This window comes from Parus major, chromosome 2 (genome assembly GCF_001522545.3).
Source record: "Parus major isolate Abel chromosome 2, Parus_major1.1, whole genome shotgun sequence".
Lineage (NCBI taxonomy): Eukaryota > Metazoa > Chordata > Aves > Passeriformes > Paridae > Parus > Parus major.
Genome location: NC_031769.1, coordinates 15,903,944 through 15,921,050, shown reverse-complemented (window position 1 = coordinate 15,921,050; position 17,107 = coordinate 15,903,944). Strand labels below are relative to the sequence as shown.

The following is a 17,107-nucleotide window of genomic DNA, read 5'->3' as shown; positions in this document are numbered from 1 at the left end:
GATCTGCTTAAACTTGAGATGCTTTTTCACTTTGTCCCAAATCAGGCTGTGATTCTCTCTAGTGAATTCTTGCACTGTCATACCATGGCACAGCATCTCCCAGGGTGATTACTCAGGAGGTCCATGCAAGTTGAATAACCTACAGCAAATCCCTTTGCAGGGAGTGCAGCCAACAGTAGCTACATGTAAACTTCTTAAAGGGTACCAGATGTTCAACCTTAGCTAGAAAACAGGACACCAAGAAAAGGCTTTGAATAGAAAATGGGAGTCAGCTTGGGCTGAGTCTTCCCCAAGGGTTTCTCATGCTGCATTAGGGACCTAGGAACATGTTGTCTCCTGAAGGTTTACAAGATATCACAGTCTGAGACAGTTCTGACCTCTTGTAATTTTGCTGTAAAACATCCAGCCTTGAGCATCTTGGGCAAAAATTGTCTTCCAGCTCAGTGTTGGGATGAGTTACAGCACCAAGGCAAACAGGTGAAAATGCAGTATGGTGGAAGCTACTCTTCCCCATTGTGAACATGTCCTGACAAACATGTAATGTAGTCTGTTAAGCTGATGCATTGGTCAGTACTTTTAATAACTTTAATACATTCAATAAGCACAAAAAAATATTTAACAACATTAAGACAACACAAAAATGAGAAATGCAAATGCAATCTCTAAGTTTTAATTTTTCTGTTATTTTTCTTGCCTGGCTTTTCTGAAGTTTTTCCTTCCCTGTTCTGTTTATTATTTTTGTCTTTCATTTTCTTCATGTCTTATATTCCCTGACAGTCATTACAATTGAATCTACATATAATAAATATAAATTATAACACATTAAACTTAGTAACAAACAACTGTTACAATTTCTCAAGCTCAAGTTTTTTAGTTTTGGTATTGGGAGATCTGCCAAAGTTTCCAAAAAGTGTTAAAAACACTGGAATAAAAACAAGACCATGAAGAGCCCCAAACAAAATAACAAGGAACATGATCTTGAAGAATGTCCTGAAGATGTAGGTGTTTGCTGCAGCCAGGACAACTACTCCTAATATTGTAGAAACTGCACCTTGTAGTACCGGGTAACCTAGCAGGGACAGAGCTTCAATTGCCCTTTTATTGGCTGATGACTCTCCACTTGTAACAAAGGCATAAGAAATATGAGCAGAAAAGTCTACTGAAAACCCAATACAAATGACCAGGTTGATCATGGATATGGAATCAAGATTGACATCCCAGAATGTCATGAAACCAGCAACACCAACTATAACAGAGGCTATAGCAAAAGTCACCCACAAGCAGCACAGCGGGTTGGGAATGAGCAGAAGGGAGACAACGAGCATCGCCCCGGCAGCAACAACAACGTTCTGAACAGTGTTCTGCACTATTACCAGGTACTGGTCATAGTAGATGAAGGCTGGGTGATACACCTTCAGTGGAATGCTGCACTGCTTGGCTGCCTCTCTTAACTGATTGAGGAGATTCTTCTCATCCACGGCTGATGTCACATTCACTGTCTGGATGAAGAAGCGTGAAGCTTCTATTTCATCCTGAGTCTTGTCTATGTCCCACTCAAAACTGGGAAGAATTCTGAACAGTATAGTTAAGTTATTTAAGAAGTTAGTCTTACTGTTTATATTTATCAATTTGGTTTTTTTGGCAAGTTCTGTGTATGCCCGCAGCCATGACTCTGAGTGGTTTCTATCTACATAGGAAATGTTCTCTAAGTTCTGTGCACAGCTCTCAATGCCAAGACGCACCGACTCATTCCAGTAATCTACACGCTCAGTAATGACAACCATGACCCTGGGTCCATATGCCGAGAAGTATTTATCATCATCATCATAATATGGAATAATGTAGGAGTCATCATTTGCCAGATTTCGGAGATCGATGCCTTCCCTGATCTGAGTACACCCATAAATGCTGCCACCCAAATATGCTCCATACAGCAACACCATGAGCAGCTTGATCCATTTATTTGTAACAAAAGGGCCATAATACTTTTTAAAGAATACACTCATTGGATGCTCCCCTTCTGGCTGAGAAGGCTGCCTAGAACAGCTGCCGATACAGCAAGCATTGTACAAGCAGGAGTTCTCAGCCTGATCTTTACCTACATCCACACGCATACAAGTCAGCCAGTGTCGGTTCCCTTGCTCCCTTTTGTGATTTAACACCAGAATTGCCCCAAAGAAGGTCATGGTATATACATAGCAGAAGACAAAAGCTGTACCCGTATAGAGGCAAAAAGACCTCACGGATGGAAAAGCAGTCCAGGTGCCAATGAAGAAGGCCAAAACATCCGTGAGAGTGGTGATGGTCACAGAAAGTGCTGCCTCTGCGTAAGTCTCAGTCAGCAGAGATTTAACATTGGATTTCTCTTTTTTCCTTGAACTTTGTTCCCAGGAAGCAATCATGATGAACATGTCATCAACGCCAACCCCTGCAAGAGGAGACACTGTTAACGCTGCACTGCAAATGGCAGCTTCCAACACCCAACAAAACAACATCAATCACATTTCATTCTGCATAAAATTTTGAAAAAGGAAGCTTTACTACTAGCAATGTTCTAGTGCTGATGCAAGTTACAAGAGAATGAGGAAAACATATCCTTTGTGTGTATTCCTGGTGACCTGGTGGTTTGTTGTTCCCTCACTGACTGCTGAAGGACTGAGCACACCTACTGCATCTCTGACAAGTGTCTGGTAGCTGATGTCCACATGTCCCCTGATGCAGATGACACAGATTTCAAAGCATCACATATTCTGATGCTCAACTATTCTTATCACTGGAAGCATCCCCCATTATCTCAGGAATCTCTTCTTCAGGACTGCAGCAATGTTGACCAGTAATTTCTTGTTCTGCCTTCAGAATGCAGGAAGAGCAGTTGCTACCACATGGGAGAAGAATGATTCCAGTGGCTTACTTTTTTAATGCTCTTTGCCCTTCACTTCTCTCCAGTTTATCTTCCAGCACTTATTCACAATTTATTACCCATTTTTGTTCACATTTATACTGATGCACTTACATATATTACCTGCCAGGTCTCTGGGAAAACCTGCTGGGAAGACTGGATCTTCCTGGATCTTTTTGCTAAGATGCTACAGTAAGTGAGCTGATGTTCAAAAACGGAGAGCCAATGGGCTTCTCTCACCTCTTGCTAACTCCCAAGATTATTATCTCACATCTTTCAGTATTTTGCCATGTTATTAAGAGCTCTTGTGTTCACTAAAAATTACTCACACAAAAGGGAAAGCAAGGCTGTGTGAATAGCAGAGTGAGATTTAGCCAAGCACAGAAGAAGAGATGAAATCATTACCTGCTACCTGAACAGGCAATTGCCAGTAAACATGCAAAGATGAATTAATCAGCATGTCAAAAGATACTATTGGATGAGCCTGGCTGCTTCAAAAAGCAAGCAGCCTTCAAAAAAAAACCCTCTGATGTACTGAGAATTTATTTGCTTTAACTCAAGGAAAACTCTGTATATTATTTCTGAAGATCTGAAGAGACTGGGCTTAAGCCCTTTCCCATACAAAAGGGGCTTTTTGATAGTTGGAGCCACTGCAATTGATGAGCAAACAAAAGTAAATAAAAATTAATTGGAATTATGCAGGAAACAAAGAAACAATGCCTGCCCTAAGGAGCATTTGCATTGGACAGTTTAGGATGATGTACAGCCTCTATCAACCTGGGAGCTCCATTTGTTTTCCTCAGCATGAGAGCAAGCCCAAGAAAACATCAGATTAATGTATCATATAGGAAACCAGAAAGGATTTAAAAAGCAATGATTTGTTTGCAGCAACATTCTCTAACAGTATTTGGAAAGTTCAGCACTGGCTGTTAAGCAGTCTGTGAAACAAGGAGGCAAAGATACCAACTTCCTTTGGTTTTTGTGGGGAGCTGCTTTCAAAACTGGTGCATCACTTCCTTTGCACAGCTGAATGAGATTGGTTAGTACACAGATGTTTATAGCAGAGGATTAATCATCCTGGCTACATTTCCAGGGACACTAGAATGCCAGAAGTACTACCCTTACCACTCTCTCATTTACAGTTTTCCTGCTGTAGCAGTAGATTTAGATCAGGCTTGTCCTCTGGAAAAAGCTGCCCTTGCAGTAGAACCCATCTCCAGTCCCACTATGGGCACACTGAGCTGAGCTGAGCTGAGCTGAGCTGAGCTGAGCTGAGCTGAGCTGAGCTGAGCTGAGGGGCTTGCCCACCTGTAGGTGCTCTGAGAGGTCTGCACCTCTGGGTATCTCCTCCCTCACTTCAGGAGAAAATGTTGTATTAGCAGACATTCACATTATAAAAGACTGACATTGTTTTAACTTCACTCTGGTCTTTGTATCTGAATACAACTCACATTTTCTACTTACCCAGAATCAGGAATGGTGCATTTGCTACAGTGACCACAAACGGCACTCCACAGAGGAGCATCAATCCAAAGCTGCTTAATACAGCTAAGCCAGAAGAAAGCACTCCACAGCTTGCAAGCCAGATATTATTTCTTATACAGCTCAGTCTGAAAATATTTCAAGAAATATTTTAGTTGAAATATTTCACCAAGTGTTTAGCATGACAAGTACACAGATACCAGTGATACCCTCTCTCAGAATAACTCCTGATGAAAGCTGCTAGGAGAGTTCCCAGGTGTCAGCATTACACAAAATTAATTTCTCTAGGAGGTTGTGGGAACTGACAGTGGTCAAATAAGAGATTTTCAGGATTCAGGCACTAGCTTGAGCCTGTGGGAAAGTCAAGTACACAACTTTCTCACTCTGGCCTGGGAAATCATAAGGAGGAATCCAAACAATCCTTGGAAGGTGAAAAACCATTAGCAGGTGGTGTCTTTCTAACTTGTTGTTTACTTGGAAATAATGGTCAAGAGGTGTTGTTCTAAATGACGAATCATATTCATTGTACCAAAGTGGTGTAAAAAAAGAGTGTTTTTCTAATAAACCTTCAATGTCATGCCCTCTGATGAAGGCTTGGAGTCTTGTATCATTATATTGCTGTCCCAAATCCTAAAGATAGGAGGTGTTATACACTTATTACCACTGTTCAATATTACAAATACATTATTAATTCCAAACAATTACACTGTTTGGAAGAGTAAAGATGTGTACTGCTCTTTGCATCAATAACAAGAGATGATGGCAACATAAGGATACATAAACTCTACCGGTGAGGCTAGACTCTGGGTGACCCAAAAAAAGGTGAATTTCTAGAATGTCTTTGATTTTACCCCAGTCCCTGCCATGGCATATCAGTGGAAGCACCCTTCAGGCAGTACGTGCCGTGTAGAGAAACTTTCTCATCAGGCAGGTTGGCTAACAGCCTTTGAGGGCTGGCTCAAGCATTCCACAATAAACGCTCTAACAGGTATGATGTGTGATGCAAGCACTAAACCAGGCTGCTCACCCTGCAAGTACAATTTTCTTTGGAAGTACAGGACACAGACACTGCTGTGGTTCACTTTCCATCAGGACAAAGAAAGGGCAGGTTAAGTTCTCTGTGGACAGCATATAAAGCTCTGATTCTACCAGCAAGCAAAAGAACTAAGGCTGTACCTAGACTTGCAGGAATCTGTGAAGCTACTGCTCATCCACTTGATCCTTAACTAAGTACTGAAAACTTGTTCAAGTTTTCGTCTGCCATCTAAGCAGCTGGGAAATACACATAGAGGGACAATAAAAATCAAAGAAATAAATTTTGCCTCTAAAATGTCACAGAAATTATGCAGCTTCAAGAATGCCTTCACTTAGCAAGAGCAGAAACCGAGGGAGGTAAAGAAGAGCAAAGATCACTGCTCGTTGAGCCATAGATTAGAGACATTTTACCTTAGGCAAGAGATGATTGCAAAGTTTATTGTTAAGAAATATGTTATGGAGAAGAGCGGAATCACACTCTTGGCATTTCCTTCAAACTCCTGTTGTCTGGACAGCGAGGTAAAGTAAGTCACCTGGCGTTAAAAGACCAAGGAAAGAAACGATGAAACACTTTTCCTCTTCTTCTTGGTCTTTCTGCACACACACAAGCAAGGCCAAACACCAAGCTGGCAGAGGAGCACTGCCCTGGCCCTCGCAGCCATCCCTCCGTCCTCTGCCACCGTCTCTTTCCCTTTCCTTTTCCCTTTTCCTCTCTCTTTCCGCGAAGGAGCTGTCCGGACATTTCTGTCTCGGCGGCTCCTCACGGCCGTACCCACTCCTGCGTTACCTGAATGGAGCCGAGGCGCAACTCCGCCACTTTGGACGAGATGTCCCGGAGGAAGCTCTCCAGCCACTGCCGGCTGTCCTGCGCCTCGGGGCCGTCCTCCCGCAGGTAATACACCAGCTTCAGGGCCCGCGCCCCGCGCACCCGCCCGCCCTCCGTCTCCACGCCGCCCAGCGCGGTCCCCAGGAAGACGCTGTCGTTGACGGGGAAGCGGAGGCTCCCCGGGGAGGGCGGTCCCGCATCGCCCCGCAGCGACAGCAGCGGGTTGGGGCTGGCGCAGCCGCCTGTGGTGCGGGCGCAAAGCCGCTCGTACTCGGCGTCGTGCACGGTGGCGTTCAGCAGCAGCACCTCTGCCCACGCCGCCGGGTCCAGGACCGAGGTCCCGTTCGTCGCCACGGCGATGAGGGCGGCGTAGGAGCCCTCGGTGGGCAGCCGCGGGGCGGAGAAGCGCTCCGAGTCATTGGTGGGGAAGTGCCGCCGCACGAAGTCGCGCTCAGCCTTGGCGGGCCCCCACGTCGGTGTGAACTGCCCCTCGATGTCGTTCGCCTGCCGCTGCGGCAGGAAGAGGAAGCCGGCTCCCAGCCCGCCCGACAGCAGCAGCGGCACCAGCACGAAGGGCCAGGGGCAGGCGGCCACACCGCTCGCCAGCCCTACGAAGAGCCGGCGCAGCGGCCGCTCCAGGCAGTCGGTGCTGCGGCAGGAGCAGCGCCCCGCGGGGTCCCGCGGCCCCGGCATGGGCGAGGCGGGCACGGGCTGCCGGCCGCAGCTGCTGCCGAGGGCGCGTCCCACGCCGGGGCCCGGCGGTGAGGTTTGTGCCGGCGCCGGGGGAGAGGAGAGAAAGAAAGAGAGTTCAGAGCAGCGCTCTTCCTGTCAGGACCTCGAACCGCTTTTTTCAGCGAGCGGAACCGCCCCCGCCGTGACTCAGCGGGGATTCCACCGCCTCCCTGCGAGGCAGCGGGGGCCGGGAGGGCAGAGCAGGCTCCCCTCACCGCGTCCCACCCCGGCTTCGTGCCCCCCTTGCTTTCCGTTTTCCCCCTGGCTCTGGCTCCGCGAGGTCCGGCCCGTTTGCATCGCCCGCCTTGCTGAGCCGCTGACCGGAGCCCTGCTTTGGCTCCGTGCCTGTCCCTGCCGCTTCCCGGCACAACCCCACGCCTGCATTTCATCCTCTAGACGTCATCGGCTTTTTAAGTGTTTTCCCCGAAGCTGCTGCAGTCGCTGCTTTACTACTATGCATTATTCTTCTATCTGAAAGCAAAAGACAGACAATGGTGATGTAAACCTTGCAGTGTTTGCTCTCTCAGCGTACTGGTTTAGGAAACAAGAAAGTGACAGAAGAAGAAATAAAAGACTTTGAAACAAGGGTTAGTGATTCCAATTGTCAAGTCACAAGAATATCACCGGTGTGATATGTCAGAGCTTTATGCAGTAGCAGTGATAGAAAGGACCTTTTACAAGTCCAAAAACTAACATGCAGCCTGGTGTTCCTGACACTGCTGCAAGTGATTTGAGTGGTTTCAGGCTGAGAAGAGCATTAAGTTCAGATGTGACAGTGCTACAGAGGTGTCCAGACAATGTCACTGGCAGGCACTTGTCCTTGCCTTTGAGAGAAGCAACTCCCTTCTCTCCTGTCAGTACTTGCAGAAGTTGTAGGTATTTCTTCTCTCACATCTAGGGAAGACAGGCTTGGCACCTGTGAGTATAAAAGCCAGCCAGGCTCTGAGCAAGGTTATATATCTCCTGCTTCACTCAGCACCTGGGGCAGACTGGATCCTGGTGATTCCCTTTTCCGTGCATAGGTGTTCTGATACGGGTATGTCAGACAGGCACTTAGAAACTATTTCCTGTAGCTCCTAACTTGTTGAAACCTAGGAACTGGCCTGGTGGCAGTAGCTGCTCAGTCAGGATACCCACCGGGCACACTGGGCATAGGCCAATGCCTTTAGGTTAACTCTGAGGCTTGGGAATCTGCCTTACAGCATGGAAAGATGGCTCCACCAACTCTCAGTTCAGAGTGGCGTTCAAGAATGTGAAAAACAACATTCACTTTCCTGGTAAATTTTTAAAGGTTTAATAAAAAAAAGACAATAGGAGACAAAGAAAATAAAGCAAAGGGTTAAAATGGCCAGGTGCTTGGCACTCTGCTAAGAGCACACCTGGTGTTTTGAAAACACCCTTTATATACCTTTATATATTGCATCAACTTGATGCATATTCATAGACTTTATGCATATTCAAACTTTTCTATTAACTAGTTTACGTTTTCAAGGAACTTTTTAGCATGGCTACTCCTTGGGTCCACATTTTTTAGAGCACGTGTGTTTCTTGGCTTGTGGTTTTAATCCTCTTCTTATCACCTTTTAATTTGGGCCTTGGCTCCCTCTTTCCACAGATGGTGAGTGTTGATAAGCAGTGGGGTCCTCATCCTCTGTTCATTGAATGTTATCCTAACTAAGCAGACAGTTCAAACATACTATATTGACTATTACAGCAAGGCCATTTTAACATCATACATAATATAGTATTCATCTTAATACTTGCAAAAAGCCAATATTGCAATATGTATTTATAACAAGTGCATGCCAGTCTTCTCTCAGAATTTGGATGCTTGTCCTTGTTCCCTGGTCTATTCATGCACTTTATCTGAGTTCTAATAAGATAAAGTATGCTCCTTGGGGCAGGGCCAGGAGCAGTCACAAGACTTCCAGCAAGTCAAGGTTTCTGGTATTTTTTGGATGAAGGCACAACTTTTCTCTTTGTTGTTATGTTGCATTTGCTGGAAGTTTCAAAATGAGATTCCAGTGAATTACTCTTTGGCCTTCCTTCCTTCCTTCCCTCCCTCCCTCCTTCCTTCCCTCCTTCCTTCCCTCCTACCTTCCCTCCTTCCCTCCCTCCTTCCCTCCCTCCTTCCNTCCTTCCCTCCTTCCTTCCCTCCTTCCTTCCCTCCTACCTTCCCTCCTTCCCTCCCTCCTTCCCTCCCTCCTTCCTTCCCTCCCTTTGCAATTTTTTTGAGGACCCTCTAACTTTTGTACATTCTTTCAACCACGAGCATTTCAAATCTTGCCTGCTCCCTTCCCTTTAAAGTGTGACATCCCTTTTCATGGACAGGATGCTGTGGTTAAAGGGATCCATTTGGGATATCACCCCTGAATTCCAGACAAGTAGTGATGGGAAGAATATAAGGTGTGCCCAACTCCCCCGGGCACAGAATGTGCAAATGGAAATTGGAATAGCCCTGAGGCAGGACTTAAATGGATAAATGTGGTGTTAAGTGAATAAAAGGTACGGAAGCAGAAAAGTAAAAAAGTTTTATCTGCTATTTTTTGCCCAAAAGGAGAGGTATGCCAACAAACAGGCAGGGGGAGAAATGATTTGATCTCCGCAGGGGTTGGTGAAAGGACCAGTTAAATGAGCGAGGAAATAGGCTTTAGTAGCAAGTGTTGCTTGCTGCCGAGGGCGATAGTGATGGCAGGCTGCGGGCTGCTCACTGCTGAGCGCCCTCAGGAAGAGGAAGAGGAAGAGGAAAAGGAAGAGGAAGAGGAAGACGAAGAGGAAGAGGGGCAGCCGGCGGTCGTGCTGCTCGAAGCGCTCCAAGAGGCTGCAGGCACAGGGGCTGCTCGCAGCTCAGCAGGTTCGGGAAAGGGACAGTGAGCTGCAGGCAGAGGCAATGCTTGTGGAGAAAGAAATCCACAATGGAGGAGGAGGGAAGAGGGGATACCTGAGCAAGGGTTGGGTCCAAGGTTTTACCAGAGCAGGAGCTGAAAGGTGCAGCCTGGAGAAGCTGCTGCCAGTGAAGGAATCAGCCCCGTGTGCACTGGTCTCCTGTGCTACCCACTGCCTCAGCAAAGGAGCTGAGCATGGCCTGGGGTGAGGGCACTGAGGAGCAAAAGGTCTGGGGAGGGAGGAGGAAGTGTCTGAAGGAAAGCAGGATTTGTCCTGAGAGTTGTTTGGGTTTTTTTCAGTCTCCCTTGATACCAGAATCTGTAATTATTAAATTGTTAATTGGAAAATAAATTAATTTCATTGAAGTTCCCTGAAGGACGAAACAGCTTTTGCCCATGACAAAATCTAATGGAAATTTCTCTGATACAATTTGTAACAGTCGATCTTTGTTCTTTCCCAAGATACCTCTGAGAACATCCTGGCTATGTCTTCCCTGTACCTTCCCATAGGATGGCTGAAGACATCAAGATGCTCCCTACCCATGGTCATCTCCAGATGAGACCTAGGTCCTGTGCCCTGGTACATTCGGTGCTCCAGAACCCAACCATCATGGTGCCCCTCAGTGGTCTCACTCCAGTGAGCTGGTATCTCTCTTGTGCTGGAGAGCCCTGCCCTGAGCACCATGGTGATGGGGAGGTATTGAGCTGAATGGAAGAAGATAATCAGTTCCCTTGCAGTGCTGGCTAAGCTCTCTCACTGATGCAGCCCCCAGTGTGGTTGGCTGTCACCACCGCAAGGTTGTGTTGTTGACTCATGTTCATACACTGCTAACTCATGCTTAGCTGTCTGGGTTTAAAATAAAACTGTGACGTGTAAATTCTTATGAAATAAGGAGGAAGGGATGTCAACAGACTGAGTGCTTTTTAGTTTCTCAGCTCCGTGAGTATTTATTTCCAAGCATGCATTAATGAAAATCCCTGTCTGCTCTGTGTTTCATAGGTAGAAAATATCTTTGTGATTTCTTAATTCTTTTATTTTGCTTAATAAATCCCTTTAGCCTAAAGTAATTTCCTTACAAAGCTGCAAAGATATTTTGCAATCGTGTTATTTGAAATAAAATGCCATGAGATAACATTTCATATAAGTTTTCCCAATTTTTTGAAAACCTCATTAGGAATTCTAGCTTGTACGTTCTATTGTTTCGAGTGTTTAGTTTACACAGGAGAAATTACTATTTTTCTGTGCTTTATTTCAAGTTATGTTAATACTGTTCTTTAGCTACTTTTCATTTCTTAGCTGTCTGCTTTCATGAAAAAAATAGGAAATCAAAATGTCATTATTAATTGTAAAGCAAAATAAATTTCACAGAATAGTTCTTGTTAGAGAACTGTCTAGAGATCTAGTACATTCTGCCCTGCTTAAGGGCCCTCTTGCTCAGGACATTGTCCAGTCCAGTTTTGAACATCTTCAGTAGTGGATCCTCCACAACTTGGAGCAACCTGTTCCAGTACCTGAGAATCCTCACTGTAAAAAGGTTTTGGTTTGATTCTTACTATGGAAGTAGTATAGAAAAGTTGTGAAATCCGCTGTGAACACCAGTGCAGCTATCAAGAAGTTAAGAACTGAATTTGTCTTGTCTATTTTCACAAAGTCTTTGAGCTCAGTGGTAGGCTGTGGTGAAGGGCAACACAACCAAGTCTCAGAAAACACAGTGTGTTTCAATTTCAAAATGCAGACCTGTGTTCTTACATTCTGAAGGGATATTTGTAGTTCCAAGTTCTCAGTCAGAGCATAAATGGCTTATTTCTGACCCTCTCTTTGGAATGCCAGGGCAGAGGGGCATTTCCAAATGCTTCCAGTCTGCCCTTGGAAAGTGCTTTGCAAATTGTGTGAGACACACTGGACATTGGAGTAAAACAAAGTGACATCAAGTAGACTTGTTTATTCATAGTTTATTCAGTAGGTGTTTATTCATGCTGAGGAGCTGCTTTTCCTTTGCTTTGGGAATGCACAGTGACACTGAAATTGCCACGTGCTGGGTGCTGGCAGGATGAATGCCTCCTCTGCTGCATGATGAGACTGCATTCGTTTGTTTTTTCCATTTTTGTTTTTGGGAAGAATGAAGATGCTTAAATGTTTTAACTGTCTGGATGATACTGTGAATAGAAACCGTCTGTTTCAATTGAACATTATCATGATGAACAGAATTTCAGCTTATCAGTGTAAGATACCAGAAAGGCAAGGTGAGCTGCCAGATTTTATTACTTTAATTCTGGGGAATATTTTTTCCAAGCTGACTTAAGAAAAATTCTTGTCTCCACAGAGATTTCATAATCATGAGGTTTCCCAAGAAGACTGCATAAAACCCTGGAAGGCAATGATCTGATGTAATGTGAACATCATTCTACTGAAAAACCCAATCAACTTTTGTACTTGTACATCCCTATAAAAGGTCCATAACATTTCACTTTCCTTAATGTGCATGAATGATTTTCCAACTTGCTTCCATGAGAACAGCAATTTGTTTGCCTCTTTAATCAGTTGTTATTACTAGAGTGTGTTATCTTTGTAGTCTGCTTCTTTTTGCATATGTTTATAAGTTTCCTCATAGAATGGTCAGTCATTCAGGAACTGTAAGTGCACATTATTATGGAGAAAAACAGAAAGTAAAACAACAGTGCCTCTCTTTTACTCCTGCTTTGATCAGGAGTATGCTTGAAAATTTTTGGTGGCTTTTTTTTTAAACACTACCTTATTTTGTATATTTATGTATTGGAGAATACTGATCTGAATATATACCAAACTGTGATTTATTAGAGCTTAGAAACACAGCAAATATATTGTAGGGGCTAATGTGAGCATTCATTCTGTTACCTGTGGAGGGGATGACCTTTCAAATCCCTCCCCATTTCATTTACTGGAAGGAAATTTTCTTCCCTGACAAGGAAATTTTCTGCCAAACACACAACTAATGTGACCACTGCCCTTTTGCCCCAGTGTTTCTGTGCCAACAGGATATTAGAGAAGGTGACTGCTTCTCAGGTTAATCCAGTCTACTCTGCCATATGTTTATTTATTATGGGTGTGCATGTCAGGGTAATATCTTCTTCGGTTGCTGGTGCAAACATGGAAGTCTGCTTGTCTGGCTCTATCTATGCCTATATATTTTTATCAACGTGTGGTTTTAAACTTCATTTTGTGAGCCAGAATATTTCCAGAGATGTCAGTACCTGCTTGACATACAGTATAGCAAAGCCCTATAGAGAATTTCAGCTTCTTGAATGCCTGTCAGCTTGGGAGTATGTTTCTTAGAATGCTGACATGTCACATGGAGACTTCATATCCTTAGAAAAAAACCTTTTTTATCCCTGAGTATTTACAGCCACATTAAATATTACTTCTCAGCAATGAATCAGAGTGCATCCTGATCCCACCTTAGTGTTCCCCTTGTACCTTCGTCTTTCTTCATCCCTTTCTTTTTCCTGACTGGTCAGCTGGAATATGGTCCATGGAAATCACTCCTGTTCAGTTAGAAATGCTCTCGGACTACTAATTGTAAAACACAAATGTAATGCTAGCTGTCTTCCTTTCCCTTTCCCTTTCTCAGATAGGAATTATCCTCTAACTGAAAGAGTCTTTTTTCTTCCTTTCTCAGCCATTCCTCATGTTCATTGTATCCATTTGGAGTGGGAGTCCAGTAACCACTTGGCTGCTCCACAGCTCTCTTCAGTGCTCCACTGCCTTAGTTGGCCAGATGTTGTGGTGTAACCCTAGGCAGTAACAGAGCACCACACAGCTGCTCACTCCCTCTGAGCTTTAGCTCAGGTTCAGACCTGTCCAGTGCAGCAGCAAAAAACCAGCAGGAGCACCCTGGCCACCTGCCAGCCCAAGCACATTGCCATGGCTGTTATCAAGATGTTCCCAGGCACAACTCAATAAGGAGAGAAGCAGCAAAAAGCAGTCACTAACTAGCACCAGGCCCTAACATGCAGTCAGGAAAGTGAGCCCCATGGCAAGAACAGGTACCCACTCATCACCAGCTAAACAGCACTAACAGATATAAATTCAGTCCAGCACAACCCAGTCAGATCTGTCATTATCTCAAACCCTTCAAGCCCCATGTTGGGCACCAAGCAAGTGTTATTGTGGTTTAACCTCACTCAGCAGCTAAACCCCAGGCAGCCACTCACTCCCTCGCCTGCAGGATTAGGAAAAAGAATTAGAAGGATAAAAGATAGAAAACTCATAATCTGAGATAAAGAAAGTTCAACAAGGAAAGCAAAAACTGTGCAAACAAGCAGAGCAAACCAGGGAATTCATTCACTTCTTCCCATTGGCAGGTAGGTGTGTTCAGCCATCTCCAGGAGGGCACGGGTCCAGCATGTGCAATAGTTACTTGGGAAGAGAAAAGCCGTCATTCCAAATGTGTTGTGTCTCTCCCACCCCTTCCTTATTTTTCTCCCCAGCTTGATATACTGAGTATGATGTTTTATGGTATGGAATATCTCTTTGGTCAGTTTGGACCACCTGTCCCAGCTGTCTACTGCCAACCTCCCATGCACCCCCAGCTTCCTTGCCCCAGTACAAAAAGCAGAAAAGGCCTTGTCTCTGTGTAAGCTCTGTTCAGCAATAACAAAAACATCTCTGTATTATCAACTCTGCTCAGCACAAATCCATTACACAACCCCATATCAGCCACTGTGAAGACAGTTAACTATCCCAGCCCAAACCAGCACACCAGGTCTCCATAAATTGTTAAAGGCACACACTTAGACACTCATCTCCCATGTAAGTAGATCCTTGTACTGTCACCATCTAGAGTGGGTGGGCAGTCCTAGGTAAAGAGGCTTCAATTTATGTGTGCTAGATTAGTATATGAATCTTCAGTTCACGTGCCTGTCTGACATTTACATGAGCTCTGCTCAGAAGAATAATGTTTCCAAAGAACTTTTCTGTCAGTAAAGCAGAAATTCAGCTGCTCAGTTTCTTCTGGCTTATTCTAAGGCTACAGTGTTACCAAAACAAACTTTTAGGAAAAGCCAAATTTCCACAACATGAGACTAGTGCTGGATTGTTCAATATCCAAATGGAGATTAGTGATCAGTGGTGTCATCAGGCTTCCAAATTGGGATCAGTAGCATTTAATAACTTTATCAATGGCATAGACAGTGGGGTTGGGTGCACCCTCAGCAAATCTGTAGATTACACCAGGCTCAATGGTGCAGTTGACAGCCCTGAAGGACAGGATGCCATCCAGAGGGAGCTGCACAAGATTGAGAAGTAGTCCCATGGGAATCTCACGAGGGTCAACAAGGCAAGGTTCTCTGCCTGGGACAACCTCTGGTACCAATACAGGCTGGGGGATGAAGGGAAGGAGAGCAACCCTGCTGAGACAACTTGGAGATACAGTGGTGGATGAGATGATTCTGCCCCTCTGCTTTCCTCTTGTGGGACACTACTGTGACAGTGTAGTCCCCACCCTGCCTTTTTCTGCTTAAGTAATAGCCACTAGTGGTGGTTGTGATGTCTGTGTCTGACTTACAGATAACACCACAATGGCTAAGAGCCCTAAATCTTACTTGACACCTAAGGGCAGTTAGTTTTGCTCAACAGGTCAGGGCTAGTTGAGCGTGCAACAATCCAAAATACATTTTTCATGGTATGTAAGTCAATCTTATTCTACGAACAGTGGACAGTCTGAGCCCATTGAGCTACCCTGTATGGGAGGGGAATTCATGCCAGGATCTCCCCTTGAGCAGGGGCACCTCTTAGGTCTACTCTTCATGGCTGAGAGACTTTTGCTGTAACAGATTCTTGGTAACTGATTAATAGCATGCTAAACTTTGAAATCACAGCTGAGTGATATAAAGGATTGATTGTACACAGGTTATCCTTGAGGCATAAACCACTGGCCTAGTCTGGAACTAAGTCTGCATCCATCTAAATTCCTCTTGGAAAGCAGTCTAGAGAGCAGTGGGTTTTTTCTGAACCTTGTGACTCAATAGGAAAGTGTCCCTGGTAGTTTTGTCTGACTCTGACCTTTACGCAGTTAAAAATCAAGTGTACCTTGAATTAAGTCTTGTTAAACCACTGTCATATTTACTATCAGACTTTGTTAAATTGCTTGTTTATATTAATAAACACATTGCTACTTTTCTCTTCTGGGAGAAGTGCATCACTTAATCTGTGATACTGTCCTAGAATACTGCATTCATTTCTGGAGTACTTAGCACAGGGGAGACATGGACCTGTTGGAGGGGGTCCAGAGGAAGGCCACAAAAGAACCCAAAGCCATTGCTCTTAGAGAGCAGGGATTAAATAGCTCTTAGAGAGCAGGGATTGTTGAGCCTGGAGAAGAAAAGGCTTCAGGAGGACCTTGTTGTGTCCTTAAAGGAGGCTTATTAAGCAAGACTGGGACAGATTTTTTAATAGGGTCTGTAGTAATAGAACAAGGTCTCATTGTTTCAAAATAAAAGAGGGTAGATTCATAGTAGATATAAGGAAGAAATTTTTTACAATGAGAGGGGTGAAATACAGGAACAGGTTGCCCATACGGGTGCTAGGTGCTCCAGCCCTTGAAACATTTAAGAGCAGGTTGGACAGGGCTCTCAGCAACCTGGTTTAGTTGAAGAGATCTCTTCTCATTGTAGGGGGCTTTGACTAGATGACCTTTAAAGGTTCTTTCTAACCCAAACTATTATATTTCAAATCACTTTAAGGTCTCTTGCCTAATGGGAATGGCTTGAGTTAAAAAAAAATCAATAAACAAAAGACCAAGAAACCAACCCATTCTTCCTTACTGGGAGGACTGTTAGTTGATGTGGAACAGAACCTCTTGCAGAGAGGCAGAATTTTTGGTGCAGCAGAACATTGCTGTTCTTCTTCCAAAGACTCCTTGAAAATTGGTACTTACCTGTCTTCCTCCCTCTGTTTTGTGATTGCTCTCACAGAGAGTTCTTGTCATGCAAGATAAACAAGAGGACATAATCTGGGTAGGGAGTGCCCTGCTCAGGAATAAGCAGGGTAATTAATTATCTGCTTCAGGATAATTGAGTCAAGTGTGCATCTTAGTCTTTTTCATTTGGAGCATAATACCTGTCTCTGAATGGGCTGTGATTTTGAAAGTTCAATGATTTTGGTTCATTGTTTGTTTTTTGCAGTTTTTTTTGTGGGTTTTTTGTGGGGTTTTTTTTTTGTCATTTGAGAAAATGTGGAAGATGAAGATTAGTTCAGGAGTCTTTTTAGGC

General features: G+C 44.4%; 1 protein-coding gene across 1 annotated transcript; it reads right to left on the bottom strand.

Annotated features, from left to right (window-relative positions):
• Positions 1 to 559: 559 nt before the first annotated feature.
• Positions 560 to 7,204, bottom strand: PTCHD3 (patched domain containing 3). The gene is made up of 4 exons (XM_015618696.3): positions 6,204 to 7,204; positions 5,828 to 5,949; positions 4,364 to 4,509; positions 560 to 2,428 (listed from the first exon to the last, which is right to left on the bottom strand). The coding sequence occupies exons 1-4, from the start codon at positions 6,933 to 6,935 to the stop codon at positions 846 to 848; spliced, it is 2,583 nt and encodes an 860-aa protein (XP_015474182.1). The 5' UTR covers positions 6,936 to 7,204; the 3' UTR covers positions 560 to 845.
• Positions 7,205 to 17,107: the final 9,903 nt, after the last annotated feature.